The 19,523-nt window shown below is 40.5% G+C and overlaps 1 protein-coding gene across 1 annotated transcript in view; it reads right to left on the bottom strand.

The window, feature by feature from the left end:
• Positions 1-19,523, bottom strand: part of LOC131237291 (probable amidase At4g34880) — a 50,904-nt gene that overhangs the window by 1,708 nt on the left and 29,673 nt on the right. The window contains exon 4 of the mRNA XM_058234990.1: positions 17,598-17,790. Within this exon, the coding sequence (XP_058090973.1) occupies positions 17,598-17,790 (193 nt within the window). The remainder of the gene's footprint in view (positions 1-17,597; positions 17,791-19,523) is intronic.

Genomic DNA, 19,523 nt, shown 5'->3' with positions numbered 1-19,523 from the left:
TGCTTTCAATGAGTCTCCAATGACATTGTAGCATGCAAGTGTATTTATTTGGTTAATGACATTAAGAAGCTTGATCTTGTAGTTCCTTGACAATACAAATGAGTTCATAACTATTGATATGCTTTGTCAATACATCAAGGTTGTCATGGTAATTAGATGATTTCTAAATAGTTATGTCACAAGCAATTAGTGATGGGTTCTTACTCCAATATATGAGTATGCATAGCAAGTTTAGCAAGCACAGTGAGTAGAATTAGTGCAAAAAGATACTCTTCAATCTCAATCTAAGGGATTGTTCACTTCTCTCTCTCTCTCTCTCTCTCTCTCTCTCTCTCTCTCTATATATATATATATATATATTTAGAGTCATGCTCCCCTGCGCACCTACGCACATGCGCACCTTTGCACACGTGCCATGGGTGTCTAATTTGAATGGTCCATGTGATGCGGAATCCCATAAAACCCCAAATGACAAATTTTCACCCTGATCTAATATTCCGGTGGGCCATAGAAAAGAGAATTGCAAATCAAGGGAGGAAACTGTTTTCATTTTTCATGGCCCATCAAAGTTTTAGATCAAAGTAAAACTTGGGCCCGGGGGGTTTCAGGTGGTGCTGCTTCACATGAACGGTTCAGATTTTGGATCCACAACACGTATGATGGGTTCTCAAAAAAGTTCGTACATAGTACATACGAACTGGTTCGCAGGTGAGCGTTTCTGTAGATATATATATAATCAGCCGCCTAACCATAAATTAGTGCATGGACATCTAATTTCTCTCCTTGGATGACTTTGATGCATTCCGATTAATCCCCAATGAGTGGTAATGTCTAAGCAGCATTGGGTTATCTGAAAGGAAAACTATGTATGACTTCATTTTCCCGACTAAGATCCACTAGAGTAGTCACCTAGTGATGATTGTTTTCACTATGGAAGGACATCGTTAGCAATTGCCCTAGTGATCCATGCCATTATGCCATCTTTTGTGCTGAAACGATGTTTTTAAAACACTCTTGGAAGGAAAAAATTTATCTTATTGTTTACTTAAGGTTTGACTATCAAAGAATAAACATTTGCAATTGACCTATTGATTCATGTCATGATGCCATCTTTTCAGTTCATGCTCAATTACAAATACAATGATAAATCTTGAAGTTGACTAAGGTGGAGATCACCTTGAGACTCGGGCTCACCTAATGGAACAATGATTATTAAGTGGAGGAATAAACATAGGCATAGATAAATGGGTGGAGCTCGTGTGTGAATACTTAATACATGACATAGCAATGTCACTTTTTGTAACGAAATTGAGGCTATGATTTATTTACCTAATGAATGGATCTCTATAACTGGCCCTATAAGGTCCTATTCCTAAGAATTATTGTTCTCCCTCCACAGAACTTTGGGTTTTAAATGGAGACTTCCATCATCTTCTAAAGGGCTAAGCACTTAGCACATTGAGCTTAGGGAAGCCATTATACTCTAGGGTTCGATAGTTCATCTTCTTCAACACAAGAAATCTTCTTCTTCAAAGTATGCCAAGTTCCCTCCCTCATTATTCAATATATGCTTTTAAACCCTTCTTATAAAGGCTATTGAATTCTTTCTTGTCATATAATAAGTTCCTAATCGCAAGTGAAAATCTTTGTGGAAGGTGTTTTGATTTTGTTGTAGCCTCAAGTGCGTTTCTACAATTTTGAAAAGATTGCTTCAGGTAAAAAATGTTTTTTTTTGTTGATGCATAGAATGGTGTTGGAGTTATAAAAATAAAATAAAATAAAGAAGTCTAAAATTATTCTAAGTAAAGAGAAGGCACGACCCAGACGAGTGGAAGCGCAGCCTGAATGCACAAGAGAAAGTTAGGAAAGAGGGGTATGAAGGCGCAGACTTAAGTATTGAATGTGTGGCTTGAAGTTCCATTAGTGCGCCCTGCAGCTAAGTCTACACTTTCCCTTAGCATGTGGACCAACCAAAACCTCACTATTGCCACTTGTACAAGCATAGCATGACCCTTATCCAATGCATGAGCACTGCATCATCATTAGGGCCCCAAGGAAGTCTATAAATATCCCATGGGATTTCTCTTTCAGAAACTTAGCAATTCATTTCTTCATTCTCATTGTGTTTTGAGCTCTGAGGATTAAGTGACTTTCCCTAGGTGAATTTTAAAGGAAATACACTAATTTCACCATCTCTAATGAAGGTGCAACCACGCCACAAACTCGACCAAAAGGAAAAGACTCACTACCCCCTATGAGTTAAGGAAAAGTTGTGCTTCCCCCCTTTATGATGTTTTTATTAGCATTTAAGGGAAATAAAGATTATAGTGGGCCTAAGAAAGGTTCCAATTGTTAGCATCATTTCCCACTATTTCCTCTAGTGCGGCCCATCTAAGAGTCGTATCTGACTCATTTTTCGGCCCGTAGCCTAAAATGATTTGGTCGATAGAATGGACAACTAGATAGAATGCATACATCACGGTGGGTCCCACAAAGTGGATCACCTGGTAGACAGCGTACAAAGGCACGCCGTCTACTAGCGTGGTTAACTGTGGCCTCAAAAGGCTTTGAAATAAAGCCGATATTTGTGGTTTACCTTCAGCCATGTCTGTGTGACTTCATGAATAGGTTAGATGGAAAATAAACGATCGTGGTGGGGCTCAGGAAGGTTTCAATGGTGGACATCATTGTTCCTACTATTTTTGTGGTGTGGTCCACCTGAGATCTGGATATGTCTTATTCTTAGAACATAGGCCTAAAATGATATGAAGATATGGATGGACGGTGTGGATGAAACATATACATCATGGTGGGACCAGCATGGGCCACCTCGTCACACCCTTTTTACCATAGCGCCAGTCGCTGGCGTTGGCACCAATAGCATCGAGTGACATGTATGCAGCCAATGTCAGTGGTTGGTATGTATTTATTTTTAATTTTTTAATATATTTTTTATTTATAATCACGTGGGATTTACATCTATACCATCCACTCCGTCTATCAAATATGCCCAAGGATCTTTTGTTCTAGAGCGGGTCGTGGACAATTTCATGGCCAAGATGGATCAGAAAAGGCCCGGTCGATGACAAAAGTGATTCGGACCGTTAGACCTTAAATCAGGCATATCTCGCCATCCGGAATGAGTTATCGAATGTAAAATATATAATTTTGGGGTAGAACGAGCTACTTTAGCCACCCAACCCTGTTATGATGGGTTACACAAGCTAGATTTGCGAAATACCATCAGATTGACGGTTGTTTCCCTATTTTAATTCCATTTTTACAATAAATAATAAGTTTTAGTTTGATTATAACTCTTCATCTGTTGGGCTTAAGGAGTTGCGCCCAACGTGAAAAGTTCTTAGAATAATTAAGAGAACAACGTGGTGAAGCCAAATAGGACACTTACTATTTTTGGCCAAAAACCTTGCGCACTAGTAGACATCACGACCATCTATAAATGGTAAGTTTACTATTTATAGTAAGTTGCGAATTCTAGGAGTTTTAGTTGTAGTTTGATTCTGAAATTTCTCTCATTGCTTAATATCCATATTTAAAGGGTCGTGAACTAGTTTATTTCATTCATCAATCAAATTACGAATTTTATAGAATTTATTTCTATTTTTCTTTCCTTTTCCTCATGGATTCGAGAAGTCTCTGTGAGGAGTCCAGAGAAGCTTTGTGGATTCGGAGTACTTATCCTCGAGGAAGACGGTGATCGACCTCATCACGTTCATCCCTGCGTCAATTGGTATCAGAGCGAGGATTCCCCTCAAGTCGATGGCAAACAACGAAGGTATAAACCAAAATCCTATAAACGGTGATCCAGGGATTCGTTATCTTTTAGAAAGAATGGAAGCTTTTTACCGAGAGAGTCAGTTGGCCATGCAACCCTTGACCGTTTGGCAGATAGGTTACTTTCGCTCCGAGCCCTAGGCGATGCTCCACCGCCTGTGGTTGTTGTATGGCATAACCTCAATTTTCGTAGAGCACTACTAGTCGTAAATCATAGGGCTACACCAGGTGATTCGAGCTTTAGCGATGAACACCTTAATGAAGGCTTTGCCCGACGACCAATCCATGAAGGTGATCATCTAGATCGTGCTGAGAGAGACTATTAATGTAAGGCCGAACTTCATAGTTTTAATGGTTTATTACACATAGAAGATTTTCTTAACTAACTAGCCGAAGTAGAAAGATATTTTGATTACATGAACGTGTCAGAGCATAAAAAGGTGAAATTAGTAGCATTTAATTTAAAATATGGTGCTTCTGCATGCTGGAAGCAATTACAACTCTTACGAGCCCAAAAAAATAAGGCGTCCATCTCATCATGGCCACGGATGAGACGCCTTCTTCGATCTCGATTCCTTCCTAGTGATTACGAGCAAATATTATTCGAGCAATAACAAAACTGCCGACAGGGGAATCGAATCGTCACCGACTACATCAAAGAATTTCAGCGGTTGGCAACACAACGATCTATCAGAAACAGAATCACAGAAGGTAGCACAATTTATAGGTGGGTTACGATCGACGATTCAGGACTAAATTTAGATGCACCCAGTCGGGACCATGGATGAAGCAGTTCAATTGGCAGGTAGGACAGAAACGCGACTTGCAAGAGTTGATGCTCGGCCTTATCCTTCAACTCAACCCCCCATGACGGGTCCCACGCAAGATCCAGTGCTGGCACGAGTAAAAGAACTAGTAGGAGAACGTCATCAATCTCCTGCAACCGCAAACCATGATACGGGGAGCAGCTCATTTAGGCCTCAATGTGTAACACCCATAATAGCGGGCCCGAATAGGATTCCAAATCCTTACGTTCGGCCAAGGTCGAACAATTGTTACCGATGTGGCCAACCGGGACATTTATCAAACACCTGTCCTCAACTTCCCTTAGCACACTTGACCATAAACAAAGGGAGCACTGAAGGTGTGGCCGCAGAAGAAGACCCTAGCTTTGATGAACATGAACAAGCTACTAAGGGGTATATGGCGATAAATGGAAAGGAGAAGATCGTGGAGAATCTCTAGTTATGAAGCGATTATTATACACCTCATGGAAGGAATTATATCCACAGCGACATAATATATTTTATACACGGTGCACTGTCAACAACAAAGTCTGTGATATAATCATAGACAGTGGTAGTAGTGAGAACATCGTCTCAAGAGTGATGGTAAACAAGTTGTAGCCACCAATGACATAACATCCTTCCCCGTACTCAATTGGTTGGATAAAAAAGGTGAACGAGATGAAGGGAACTGAACAATACAGTCTCGTTTTCAATTGAAAAAATTTATAAGGATCAAATACTTTGTCACGTGGTCGACATGGAAGCATGCCATATGTTACTTGGTCGACCATGGCAATCAGACTGTGATGCGACCCGCCGAGGATGAAACAATGTTTACGTTTTCGTTAAGGATAGTCGAAAGATAATCATTACCCTTATGACACCAGAGAACCACCCTGAAGCTTCTAAAGTAGAGGGGAGTTCCCTCCTGATCATTCGAGATTTCATAGAAGAATCCAAGGAAACCAGCGAGGTATACGCCGTAGTGGTGAAGGGAGAGGAATCGGAGCCCTCAAACATTCCTCCAAGTTTAAGGCTATTGCTAAACAAATTCAAATAAGTCTGGCCTGAAGATTTATCCGATGGATTGCCCCCCATGAGGGACATCCAACATCACATATACCTCGTCCCTGGGCTATGATGCAGGACAATTAACCAGTTGCTCTAAAAGCTCGAACTGTTAAAGCATGGCGAATCAATTCCTTTATCTCATAGCCCAGGTCCCACATCTCATGGGTTAGGACCTCGGTTGAACCCCCCTCGTGGGCCCCAAATCACATGGGTACCATCTCACACGAGTCACCCGCCTCTCACGGGTGGGGACCACCTCACACGGGCCGCCCACCCCGAGTGTGTCCTCACATCCCACAGGCTACCCCACTTGAGCCCGGTGTGAAATGCCCCTGCATTAGGTTAGCCTGCTCAATCACCCCCGTTATCAGATGGGTCCGAAGGAGTGTGAGATACTTCAAAGGCAGGTGGAGGAATTGATTCGTAAGGGTCTTTTGAGTGAGAGCATGAGCTCATGTGCTGTGCTAGCATTGTTAACAAAAAAAAAGACGGGAGCTGGCACGTGTTGGCAGCTGGACAATCAACAAAATTACCATCAAATATCGGTTCCTAATACTGCGATTAGACGACATGCTCGATATGCTAAAAGGGGCCAAGGTATTCTCTAGGCTAGACCTGAGGAGCGGGTACCATCAGATTCGTATCCAACCCGATGATGAGTGGAAAATGGCATTCAAGAACAAGGAAGGCTTGTATGAGTGACTAGTTATGCCCTTCGGTCTATCGAGTGCACTAAGCACTTTTATGTGTTTGATTAATCAAGTGCTAAAATCGTTCACTAGCCGATTTGTGGTGGTATATTTTGATGACATCCTAATATATAGCTAGGATGAGACAGAGCACAGGGAACATCTCAAGCAGGTGTTGTAGGTCCTACAATTTAACAAGTTGTACCTCAACTTGAAGAAGTGTAGCTTTTTAATGGATAGCCTATTGTTCGCAAGATTTGTTGTAACGTCCACAGGCATCCGTGTGCACGATAAAAAGGTGCGAGCCATTAGGGAATGGTCGATCCCGACAAACATTCATGAAGTGAGGAGTTTCCACGGGTTTGCGACCTTCTATCGTTGATTTGTGCGAAATTTTAGTATGATAGTCGCACCTATTACTGATTGCATGAGAAAGGGACCATTTTAGTAGACCAATGAGACTGACAAGTGCTTTCATAGGATTAAGCATTAGTTGTCCACAACACTAGTCTTGGTTCTTCCTAATTTCAATAAGTTGTTTGAGGTTGAGTGTGATGCTTCATATATCGGAATTGGAGTATTATCACAAGAGGGCAACTCGGTAGCCTTCTACAGCGAGAAACTTAACGAAGCCCAAAAGAAGTGGTCGACGTATGAGCTTCATTTGTACATAGTTGTTCAGGCATTACGACATTGGCGACATTATCTTATTCAAAGAGAGCTTGTTCTGTACACTACCATCAAGCATTAAAGTTTATTAATAGCCAGACTAACGTGAATCGTGTGCATGCTAGATAAGTTGCGTTTTTGCAAGAATTCACGTTCGTTCTGAAGCACAAGTCAGGGCAGCAGAACAAGGTGGTTGATGCACTTAGCCGTCATGCACACTACTTGTTACAATGAGCAATGAGGTGGTCGGCTTCGACTATCTCAAGAAGTTGTATGTCGAGGACGAGGACTTCAAAGATTCTTGGACAAAGTACTAAGAAGGTTATCCTAATGACCTACATATGCAAGACGGTTTCCTCTTCAAAGGAAATCGATTGTGCATTCTCCAAAGTTCTTTGAGGGAGCAGATTATTCAGGAGATACAAGGAGGTGGCCTTGGTGAACACCTTAGGCGAGACAAGATGCGAGATCTTCTGAAGGAGCGGTATTACTGGCCACAATTGGTACGTGATGTGGAAAAAGCAGTACAAAGTTGTCATGTTCGTCAGATCTCCAAGGGGCAATCTCAGAATACGGGAATCTACACCCATTGCCTATGCCTAACGGCCCTTAGGAGTATTTATCTATGGACATCGTGCTTGGTCTCTCACGAACAGAATGCGGCATGGATTCGGTGTTCGTAGTGGTAAATCGTTTCTCCAAGATGACACACTTTATCTCAGGCAAGAAGACTCTTAATGCAACATGTGGCGAATCTATTCTTTAGAAAGGTTGTGAGGCTACACAGGGTCACCTAGACCATTACCTCTGATTGTGACACGAAGTTCATTAGCCACTTTTGGCAGACTTTGTGGACTCAATTCGAGACATGACTTCAGTTCAGCAGCGCCTACCACCCACGGACTGATGGGCAGACCGAGGTTGTGAATCGCACGTTGGGAAACCTCCTTCGATGTATTTCAGGAGAAAAACTGAAGCAGTGGGATTTGGCTTTTGAATTAAGCTGAAATATGTATTTTTCCATCATCCAAATCTATGTGATCTTATCAACATATTATATGGGAAATAAATATCATAGTGGGCCACACATGGTGGTCCACGTTATGATAACGTGTGGTAATAATACACAAAAACCAAAAAAGGAAAGATAAAAGGAAAGGAAAAGAAGGGAAATCTGGCCATCGGGTGGGCACATCACTGGGGGATCTTCTACACAACCATATGTGCATAAAGTAGGTTCCACCCTTGTGGACCCACTAAAATGAAAGAAAAAAAGAGAAAATGAGGAAAAACTCCACCCTTGCACTCACAATGAAAATGAACATTGTACTCACAATGAAAATGAACATTGTACTCATAATGAAAATGAACAGTCAGACTGGGTCAGATGGGTGATCAAACGGCTTGGATCATGATCGAGGCCTTCTAAACTAGCCTTCTCCCCTAATATTCTCCATTTCCCACACAACACTCTCTAAGCCCTCTCAATCTCTCTTTTATTTCTTCAAATCTCTCTCAAATCTCTCACCTTCTCCTAATCTCTCCTCTTTTCTTTATAATATTTTCTTCTCTCTCTCTCTCTCTCTCTCTCTCTCTCTCTCTCTCTCTCTCCCTCCCTCCCTCAAACCCTAGCTAGAGAAATGGGACAGACTCATACGTATAGATTTTTGAAGTTGTTGAGATTTTGGGATAAGGAGGATTACAAAGGGAGAGGGGTAGGAAGGAAAGAAAAAGTGAAGAGAAATAATGGGTTAGCTAGGTGGGAGGGTAGGTGTTGACTTTGGAGGCTCTCTTACATGTGGAAAGGGAGAAAAGCAAGGGGTAAAAGGAGAAACTATTGAGGTTAGGTGGCACTTAAGTAGGGTTATTAAGATAATTAGCCTGATGGGTGATGGATTAATGGAGAAAAAAAGGTGATGGGTGATTGATTGATGGATTGATTAACAAGATTCCTCAGGATTTATGTGAGTGAGGTTCGCGCCTCACGTACATTGTGTGGCTCACCTCTAATTATGCCAATGATAGCATCTTCCAAACCAGATATCGCAATGAGGCATGTCATGTGACATTGGAATCGCAATGCCTGACCGGTCGCCCGAGGATAGGCTCAATTCGTTGTGGTATAAAAACATGGTATTCGATCGGTGCTCGCCAATCCAATCCATTCCAAGTATGCTAACACCGAAAAAAAAAACATACAAAGGGTTAATTAGGGTACGGGTCTTACAAGATGAGTACTAATGTTATCTCAGAAAGTATCGTAATTGGTACCATTTTACTATGACCTGGACACAGTACTGTTGATTTTTGGAGCAGCAATATTATTCCCAACAGCATCGAGATAGAGATGATTATTACAAGCCACCGCGTAACTCTATGCGGGTCTAAGCCACAACCAGTCACATCATTAATAAGTATATTTCTTAATTTCTATTTCTTTTGCTTTTGAATAAATTGATTGTGTTTTCATATAGGTCTTTATACATTTGTAAATGTTATGCATTCAATTTAAATATAAATGTATTAGTTCAGTCAAACAGTTTATACCTTAGGACCTTATACAAAGGAAACTTATTATCTGCACTACTTTTTTAAGATGTTATGATTTAAAAATGCGTATGAAGGCCTTTTCTCACAATCCCTAAAGTTTCATTGAAAAATTCAACCATTTTTCTAATGCTACCCCATGTTTCCCAAAACGTTTGATACAATATTACCCAATACAAGCAATATATCCCATGCAATATCTGATACATATCCGTATCCAAATGATGTGATATGTAATATGAAACCGATATTTTGAAACACTGGTTGGAACAAGTGTGATGCAGAACATGAAATTAAATATGACATGCAAGAGCTCAAGCTTTAGATAATATCAATTTTAAACAATCACAAAATTCCACATCCTTACATACAATCAAATATTCAAAAAAAAAAAGAAAATCTATGGGGGTCCAAGCCTACACAATTTTAGAGCTGGATCAAATTAAAATTATAAAGCAAACTCAAAAGATTGGTAGAGTCATCCATTCTTGTAAAGATTGTTCCCCAATTCAAGAGATTCACCAAGTTCCAATTTAGGTGAAAATCTAGCTTTCGAAAATTGGGAATAATTAGGAGTTAGGACTTTTAATGTTAGGGATCTGGATTAAGGGGTTTGATTTAAGTCTAAACAGAATGCAAATAGACGAAAACAGAACCTGAGATGAGTCACATGCGCTGGACGGCAGATGGCCCTTGGCGCATGTGCGTGTCCAACCGTCCGCATGTGTGTGGGGCCCACAAAGTCGGAAACTAACTTCTAGGCTAGGATCGACCAAGGTAGGACTGCCTCCATGCCAAATTTCGTGTTGATCCAATGCACAGTTTGAGCGTAGTACTCCGCCGAAATTTCAGCCTCTCAGATGGGCGAGAATCTGAAATCTGCTTGTGCGATGCTGTAAAAGAGAACTTAGGTACTAGAGAGGGTGAATCTAAAGATGGAAATGATGTAGAAGATGATAAATGTGGAGTGTAAAGATGCGAAGGTGATTTGGAACAGGTATAGCTTTACACCACGGTAATTAGCCCTTCGAGGAAGGGAGGGTTTCGCACCCAATTTGATTCTTTAACCCAAAGAGATAGAGACGAAGAAAACGTACGAATTTTATTCATAAACTTCATACCAATACCTACATGGGGCTGCTTTATTTATAAGAAAACCTTAAACCCCTAAAGATAATTTTACCCTTGCGCCATATGCGCGCATTAATACTAAAACTTAAAGCAAATAAATACTAAGCAATCAAAACCATTCATGAAGTTTCTAATAACAAAAGTAATCAAAACTAAAAATCCTAGATCATCTAACATAGTGGGCCACAATCATGAGATCCGATGGTAGAATCTATGTGATGATCGGGTCCACTCCAAAGCCCCATAGTGCAGCCCCTAACTGTGAGACCCTCCAAAGATGTCGTCGTCGATCCAGATTAAAAGTGGGGCCCACCTCGTCCTTGAATATGTGCGTAAGGTGGGGGGCATGTACATGATGTCCCCATCAACTCTCCCCAGCTGCGAAGGTTTTGCCACCGACGAAACAAAACTCGTGAACCACTCCAAGATGTCTGGATCAAGTCTTTGAAGCTCCTCCTCAGTGAGCCACGTACTGTCTGAAGATGGGCGTGACTTCCACTTGACAAGGAACTTTTAAAAGCTGCCGTCCAACATCGATACTATCTGATGGTCTAGAATATCCTCTATCTCCTCTCTGAGTGTGGGAATGGTTGGTATAGGAGGTAGAGGCTGGAAAGATCGGTCGAGAAGGAGCCGTGGGTTAAGGGAAAGGTCTAAGGAATCAAGATGGTTAAGTGAAAGGCTGAACAATATATCAGTGGTCCCCTGAAATGCAACTAGATCCTCCATATTGAATATGGAACTAATTTCCATAGAAGGTGGAAGATCTACCATATACGCATTAGGACCATTTCGTTTTATAATTTTGAATGGTTCAGCGCTACGCGCATGTAATTTGCAAATGGCTCCTTGAGGATACCGCTCTGGCCTGATGCGGACCATCACAGTCCCCTACATTGAGTTCCTTGAATCGTTTATGTTGGTCTACAGAAAATTTGTATTGTTCATTATTAGTATTGATCTTTCGCCCGATTTCTTGATGCAATGAATGAATATGATATGCCAAGGACTCTGCAGACTCTGATGGCCTATGAGACAGAGACATTGAGACAAGATCGATAGGCTTCCTAGGTTTTATAACCAGTAATGACTTCAAAAAGACTTAAAATCTGTGGATCTATTGACAGAACTATTAAATACAAACTCGGCGATAGGTAGTGCAATGTCCCACGTCCTGGTGTGCTCCCCCACTAAACACCTGAGTAAATTTCCTAGGCTCCTGTTGACCACCTCAGTTTAACCATCAGTTTGAGGGCGGTAGGCAGAAGAAAATTGGAGCCTAATACTCATCATATGCCATAGTGTCTTTCAAAAATAACTCATGAACCGCACATCACGATCAGACACTATGGTTTTGGATAACCCATCAAGATTGACAACCTCACTAAAGAACAACTTGGCAACATGAGATGCGTCAGAGGTCTTCGAATAAGGGATGGAGCGAGCCATTTTAGAAAAATGGTTCAGGACAACAAATATGGAATCGTGTTTCCAAATAGTCATAGAGAGCCTAAGCACGAAGTCCATACTGATGTCCTTCCAAGGGGCGAATGGAACTGGCAAAGGAGTGTATAGCACTGTATTCTGCTTTTTCTGTTTTACCATTTGACAAGTACGACATTGCCCTATAATTTTGGTCATATCTCGCTTGAGGCTTGGCCAATAAAATCTATCCTCCACTAGGGCAATGGTCTTGTTTCGACCAAAATGACCTGCGACCCCTCCTGAATGTAACTCCCAGACAAGAAAATCGCAGAGGGAGGTGCGAGGTATGCACAAACGGCACTCAGAATAATCCTCTCTGTCATGCTCGAGCCCTGTGACTTCGACACTCATGGAATTGAGTAACGCAACTCAACGACTCAACAAGTCGATAGACTTATTCTCTACACCGGCCTTGTGCTTAAGCAAAAAAGTGTACTCTTGAAGGAACTGGACCCACTTGGCGTGCCTAGGGTTTAATTTCTTCTGAGAGTTCAGATATCTCAAAGCCTCGTGATATAAGAATAAGATGAATTTTTACGGCAATAGATAATGACATCAGTGGCGCAACGATTGCACTGCCGCATAAAATTGTTTGTCATAGTTGGAGTATTTTTGTTTCGCCTCATTCCTCACTAAAAAGGGCGATGGGGTGCCCTTCCTGACTAAGTACTCCTCTTATGCCGACTCCTGACGCATCGCATGCAACTTCAAAAACTTTCAAAAAATTCGGAAGTCACGTGATTAGAGCTTCGGTCATCTTGACCTTTATCTCCTTAAAGACCTTCAAGGATGCCTTCGTCCATTAAAACTGTCATTTTTTATACGATACGTGATGGGAGCCATAATGGAACTGAAGCCTCAAATAAACGGTATACAGAAGGTGGCCAAGCCATGAAAGTTGCGCACCTCATGAATAAAGCATGGTTCAGGCCAATTAATGATGGCCTTGACTTTCTCGAGGTCCGCCGACACTCCCTCAGATGGCATAACAAAACCTAAGAAGATAACACTGCTAGACGTAAACGCACACTTCTTTATGCTGTCTTTAAGGATCTCACAAACTTGCCTCAAATGGTTGAGGTGTTATTCCTTGGTCATGCTATAAATCAAGATATCATCATAGTAGACAATCAGGAACTTCCCCATGAAGGGCCTCAACAATTGGGTCATCACACGCATGAAGGTACTTGGGGCATTAGTCAGCCCAAAAGGTATAACCAGCCACTCATATAGCCCATCCTTCGTCTTGAAAACCGTTTTCCACTCGTCGTCAGGGCATATACGGATTTAGTGATAACCACTTTCGAAATCAATTTTTGAGAAAATAATATGCATTGGCCATCATATCCAACATGTCATCAAGACACGGTATGGGAAACCGATACTTAATTGTAATTTTGTTAATGGCCCTACTATCAACACATATCCTCCATGTGTCATCCTTCTTAGGTGTAATAAGGGCGGGCACGACACACGGGCTCATGCTCTCTTAAATGAAACCCTTTTCTAAGAGCTCGTCAACCTACCTCTTCAACTCCCATTGACCACCTCAGACAGGTTTAGTATAGTCGCCCCATGGACTAAATCAATAGCGTGTTGTATATCCCTCATAGGGGGAAGCTCGTCCAGTAGATCATCAGGAAAGGCATCACGAAACTCATCCACTACCATAATGGCCTCAGTGGGTAACTCTACACTAACCTCTAGTGCACTCTCCCTAGCCACAAGGGTGTACACCATCGAGTCCAACTCAGTCTCTCGCTCAAAATATTTGGCATTTAGAATATGGAGAGGCTTAAACTTGGACTTTGATTCCTTCATTTTCTTCGAGCCACTCACACCACTCTTTGTAGTAGATTCCTTTCCAGTCGTGTTCTTAGGAGGAAGTGGATTTAGCTTAACTTTCTTGCCCTCAAACCAGAATGTACACACATTCGAATGACCAAATATAGTGACATCCCTATTATAGAACCAGGGCCCACCCAAAATGATATGGCCAACATCCATGGGAACAACATCACACCAAAGTGTCTTTATATGTCCAAACTTAATAGGAACAAGACAACGGTGAGAGATTGGAATGAAAGTCTCATCAACCCAAGACACTCTATAGGGTTGGGGATGGGCTTCAAGCTTTAAGCCCAAACGACTCACAGTGCCAGTGGATGCCACATTGGCACAACTACCACTATCCACGATTATCTTGTAACTCTGATCACCACATTTTGCGTAGGTTTAGAAGATTGTGTTGCGGTGTCAATCGTCGGTATTCTTTGCTTGTGCAAAGGCATAATGAACAACCGCAAGTGTCGCAGTCTCTTACGCTCCCTCTTCCTCATCACTAGGGATCTCCACTGGCTCGTATTCTTCCTCCTCACCGTCTCTTTCTGGGGGCACTATTTCTACTTGCTCATTAATAAGGAACACCTTGGTGCCCTCTTTCATTCCATACTAGTGAGCAAAATGACCAAACCCCTCACATCTTTGTAAATCGAACTCGGCAAGCATCTAACATGTCATACCACTCAAAATAGTGGTCCATATCTACCAACCAATCTAAAAAAGCCTTAGGGTCCAATTGGCCATTAAACGTAGGGGCCTCTGCCCTAACTCCCTTGAGGAGTTGCGCATCTGGGTCATAATGATCACAATGCCCCTCACGAAGTGGGTGCACGCATGCGCGCCCACGACCATTTCCTTGACCACTCTAATTCCCTTGTCTATCCTCCTAACCACCTGCCTGAGATTGGGTATCTTCACTAATGGTAGTGTTTACTTGGGTGGAGGTTTCAACTTGATAAACGTGTGCATCTAATTGGTCCAATCGATTATTAACCTATTGCAAAGATGCTTTAATGCTTGCATCCATAGCGTCCAACTTTTGGGTTATTTTCCTAAGAGACTCGGTAAGTTGCTCGGCGTTCATGATGGGATGCAAACTACAGCTGCGTCCAGTACGCATGGGCATGCACTACACAACTCAAGGGGGTCCTAAGATGCAACTATATGCGCCTAGAATCCACTACATGCACCCTAATGACACTAGATGATCCTATAGGACGCTATATGAACGAAATTACACAACTCTACAAAAATCCAGCAATATAGCTATAAAAATAAATGGATAACAGAAAATTCAGCAATGTTAACTGCTAACTTTCTGATAACAAAAATTTCAGCAGCTTATATCATGAATTATGGACATCTAAACAACCCTAAATGATGAATTATGGACATCTAAACAACCCTAAATGAATGTGTGGGGTGTGTGTGTGTGTGTGTGTGTGTGTGTGTGTGTGTGTGTGTGTGTAAACTAACCCCTAATCATGCATTGTATTCCCCTATGAAAACCTTGTGCTCTGATACCAAATTTGATGCAGAACATGAAATTAAATATGACATGCAAGAGCTCAATCTTTAGATTATACCAATTTTAAACAATCACAAAATTCCACATCCTACATACGATCAAATATTCAAAAAAAGGGGAATCTATAGGGGTCCAAGCCTACACAATTTCAGGGCTAGATCAAATTAAAATTATAAACCAAACAAACCCAAAGGATTGTTAGAGTCATCCATTTTTGTAAAGGATTGTTCCCCAATTCAAGAGATTCACCAAGTTTCAACTTGGGGAAAAATCTGGGGTTCGAAAATTGTGAATAATTAGGATTTGAACTCTTAGGGTTAGGGATCTGGATTAAGGGGTTTGATTTAAGTCTAAACAGAAGGAAAATAGAGGAAAATAGAACTTGATGAGTCACATGCGCTGGACGGCAGATGGCCTTGCGCGCACGTGCATGTCCAACCGTTCGCACGTGTGTGGTGACAAAGTCAGAAACTGACTTCTAGGCTAGGATCGGTCAAGGTAGGATTGCCTCCATGCTAAATTTCATGTCGATCCGATGCACGGTTTGTGCGTAATACTCCGCCGAAATTTCAGCCCCTCAGATGGGCCAGAATCTGAAACCTGCTTGTGTCCTGCTATAGAAGAGAACTTCGGTGTGAGAGAGGGTGAATCTGAAGATGGAAAGGATGTAGAAAATTATGGATGTAGGGGTGATTTGGAATGGGTATGACTTCACACCACAGTAGTTAGCCCTTCGAGGAAGGAAGGGTTTCGCACCCAATTTGATTCTTCAACCCAAAGAGATAGAGAGGAAGAAAACGCAGGAATTTTATCCATAAACTTCATACCAATACCTACATGGGGCTGCTTTATTTATAAGAAAACCTTAAACCCCAAAAGACAATTTTACCCTTGTGCCATGTGCGCGCATTAATATCAAAACTTAAAGCAAATAAATACTAAGCAATCAAAACCGTTCATGAAGTTTCTAATAACAAAAGTAATCAAAACTAAAAATCTTAGATCATCTAAAGTAGTGGGCCACGATCATGAGATCTGATGGTAGAATCTATGAGATGATCGGGTCCACTCCAAAGCCCCATAGCGCAACCTCTAACAGCGAGGCCTTCCAAAGATGTCGTCATCGATCCAGATCGAAAGTGGGGCCCGCCTCCTCCTTGAATATATGCGTAGGGTGGGGGGCGTGCGCATGATGTCCCCATCAAAGTGTCATTAAGTTTAAAGATTTTTCTAAAAGGGGCAAGTGCAGGTGTACAAATATTTGTACTTCTTTTCCTTCTATGAAAAAGTAGGAAAAATTATTGGAAAGATGTATTGAAAGAGTGAATATCTTGTAGTTTTTCATTTTGTAGGCATGATAACCATTATTTTGATTTTTGATTTAGCATTGTGCTAATGTTGCTATCCTATTGCTTGAACTTATGTGGTTTCACCTAGGATCTTTGATGTTGGACTATTCCAACATGAAGACAGAAGAATTGCTATCAAGCTTTTGAATTTTAGAAAGTTATAAGTTATGGTTGAGACCACTAGAAGGGAATGAGTCACCACCATTTTCAAACTCTTGTTCATGAAATATACTTATGAAAATTAAGAGTGCATGCGGTCATACAAATATCAAATAATTTCATGATTAATCAGGTGTAGTTTAGTGCACAATTTCATGATATTTCATGAAATTCAGTGCAACCAAAAACACACTAAACTAAAATTTTGAATTGCCGTTGAGCCGAGTATGCCATTTTTTTCAGGAGGTGGAAAAGTTTCACCAAGGAGTATATAGATCAACAAAATTACACCAAAAGTGGAGGGGGTGACCAAATTGATCAAATTGAGCAAGTTATATTTATAATGATCAAATTAACCTCTCAAAAGTAATTAAAGGCAACTAAATAGAACATGTTCTTTAGTTAATTCAACTGAATATAGCATGTTCTTTAGTTACTTCCAACATATCAATTTGATCATTTCTTTAGAAATGAAACAAAAAATCTTTCCCTTTCCATGAAATAATATTGGTAATCAAGTGTATGATTTTAAGTAAATGAATACCTGTGCCGAGTATTTATTGTTGAAGGCAATCAGATCCACCAGAGATCTAACAGGAGAATGGACAAGCTCCGAAAGGTATGTATTTATTGATTCCTTGAACTCCATCAATAATGCAATTCGTCTCCAACTCGTACTAACTATTTCACTCACGTTTGCTATCTCCAAATTGTCCACCAAGATTGCACCTCTTCGCCTTCAATGAAACAACATATATGGAGGGTTAGTTTTCTTTAATTGTCATTGCGAATGGTTTTTGCCTGTTGGGCAACCTCAATGTGATGGACAACAGCCCATGTTCCTTAAATGTCAAGGTTTGAAGATTCTATCCACGCAGTATTTGATCTTTTTCACATTAGCAATCCATAGCGGGGTCTCATAGTTAACAATTCTGATCGCTATACAAGCTCATTTGTAAACTAGAAAATTAATGTAAGATAGGTAAAGGACAAATTAATTGGAGGGCCAAGATTGAACAAATTTAGGATGAACAAGCCCAATTGGGTAGAAACGGCTTAAATGTGCAATATAACTTTTAGCGGCCATAACGTTGCAACTAGATCGTGCATGTATAATATACCATTGGAAGAGATTTTAAAAAGAAAAAAAGTTAAAACCTAAGTCTTTTTAGTAAGTACCATTTTTCTTAAGGTTTTCAAAGTCTAACTATGGGCTAGAGTCCTTGTTGTAGACATCCAAAGGTTGTTTGCGAGTTTTGGTAGGATTATACGTCTTTTTACTATTTTGGAAAAGTGTCATGTTTCAAGTCAAATTAGGGTATAGGGTTTCTTTGCTTATATGAGGCCATCATATACATTGTAGACTTTACTCAATACTATCAATTATATTTCTCATTTTTAGAGGTTTTACTCCTCTTGTAGATTCAAAGACTATTTTTGAGAAAAAGACAGTAATCTCCTCTTTTATCCATGCACCAAGTTCATTAAAAATGCAAGTTAACTCTAGATACCCTCGGCCATGCATCATATTTGAATTACAAGTAGAAATGGAAGGGAAAATGAAAACTAAAGCATTCAATATTATTTGCATGAATATTATTGAAAATTAGCTTTATACTGTTTGGAAAGCATGTAGAAATTTTATTTTCATTAGATAATGGTCATCTCATTTCATTTGCAAAATAAATAAATAAATTCTAACTATGGAGAAGTCTAATGATTGCCTTCAGGAATTCCCTCTTTTCTTTGTTATCCAAACATGCTAGTACATCGAATTAAGGGAAAACTACATTCTTTTATTTGCAATTCTATTGTATCCATTGTATCCAAACATGAAAAAGGTATAGCATAGCATATGGATAATGTAGCACAATGAATTCATTTCTCCCTACAATAAAAACAACCGCTAATACAAATTTCTATGAGAAATGGCCACAACTTCAATCTGCATAAGACTCACCAATAATCTTGTGCCTACCATCAAATAACGTGTAAACATGGTTGGTTGGTATCCACCTCCATTTAAAAATTAAAATTTCAAAAGTCATTTTTAAAATGTATTACCCACCCACCCTTTATGGACTGTGGGAGACATGAATGGAAGTGCTTATATGCATTTGAAAGCTTTTATATCGAGAGATATACTTTCATATATTGGCATAAATATATAGAAAGAAGTGTTCGTATGCATCTGATTGGATTACTAAGTTACAATCTAACCTATCACATGTGCATAACATTCATCTGGTCTGCAAAGCCTAGTCCTACTATGAAGATCACCCAGTGTAGAAATTAACCCAATCTACACATTAGGCTATCCAATCACCACACTTGACAACAAAATAAACACTTGGTTCCCTGAGTGATGGCCTCATGTGAACTCTTTGGCAGCACCCTTGTAGACATGACAGTTTCGATTGACCTTCGATTGGAAATCGAAATTTAAATTAATGAATTCTCATAAGAATAT

Source organism: Magnolia sinica, chromosome 2, assembly GCF_029962835.1.
Source record: "Magnolia sinica isolate HGM2019 chromosome 2, MsV1, whole genome shotgun sequence".
NCBI classification, from domain to species: domain Eukaryota; kingdom Viridiplantae; phylum Streptophyta; class Magnoliopsida; order Magnoliales; family Magnoliaceae; genus Magnolia; species Magnolia sinica.
This window is presented reverse-complemented; position numbering and strand designations above follow the sequence as displayed.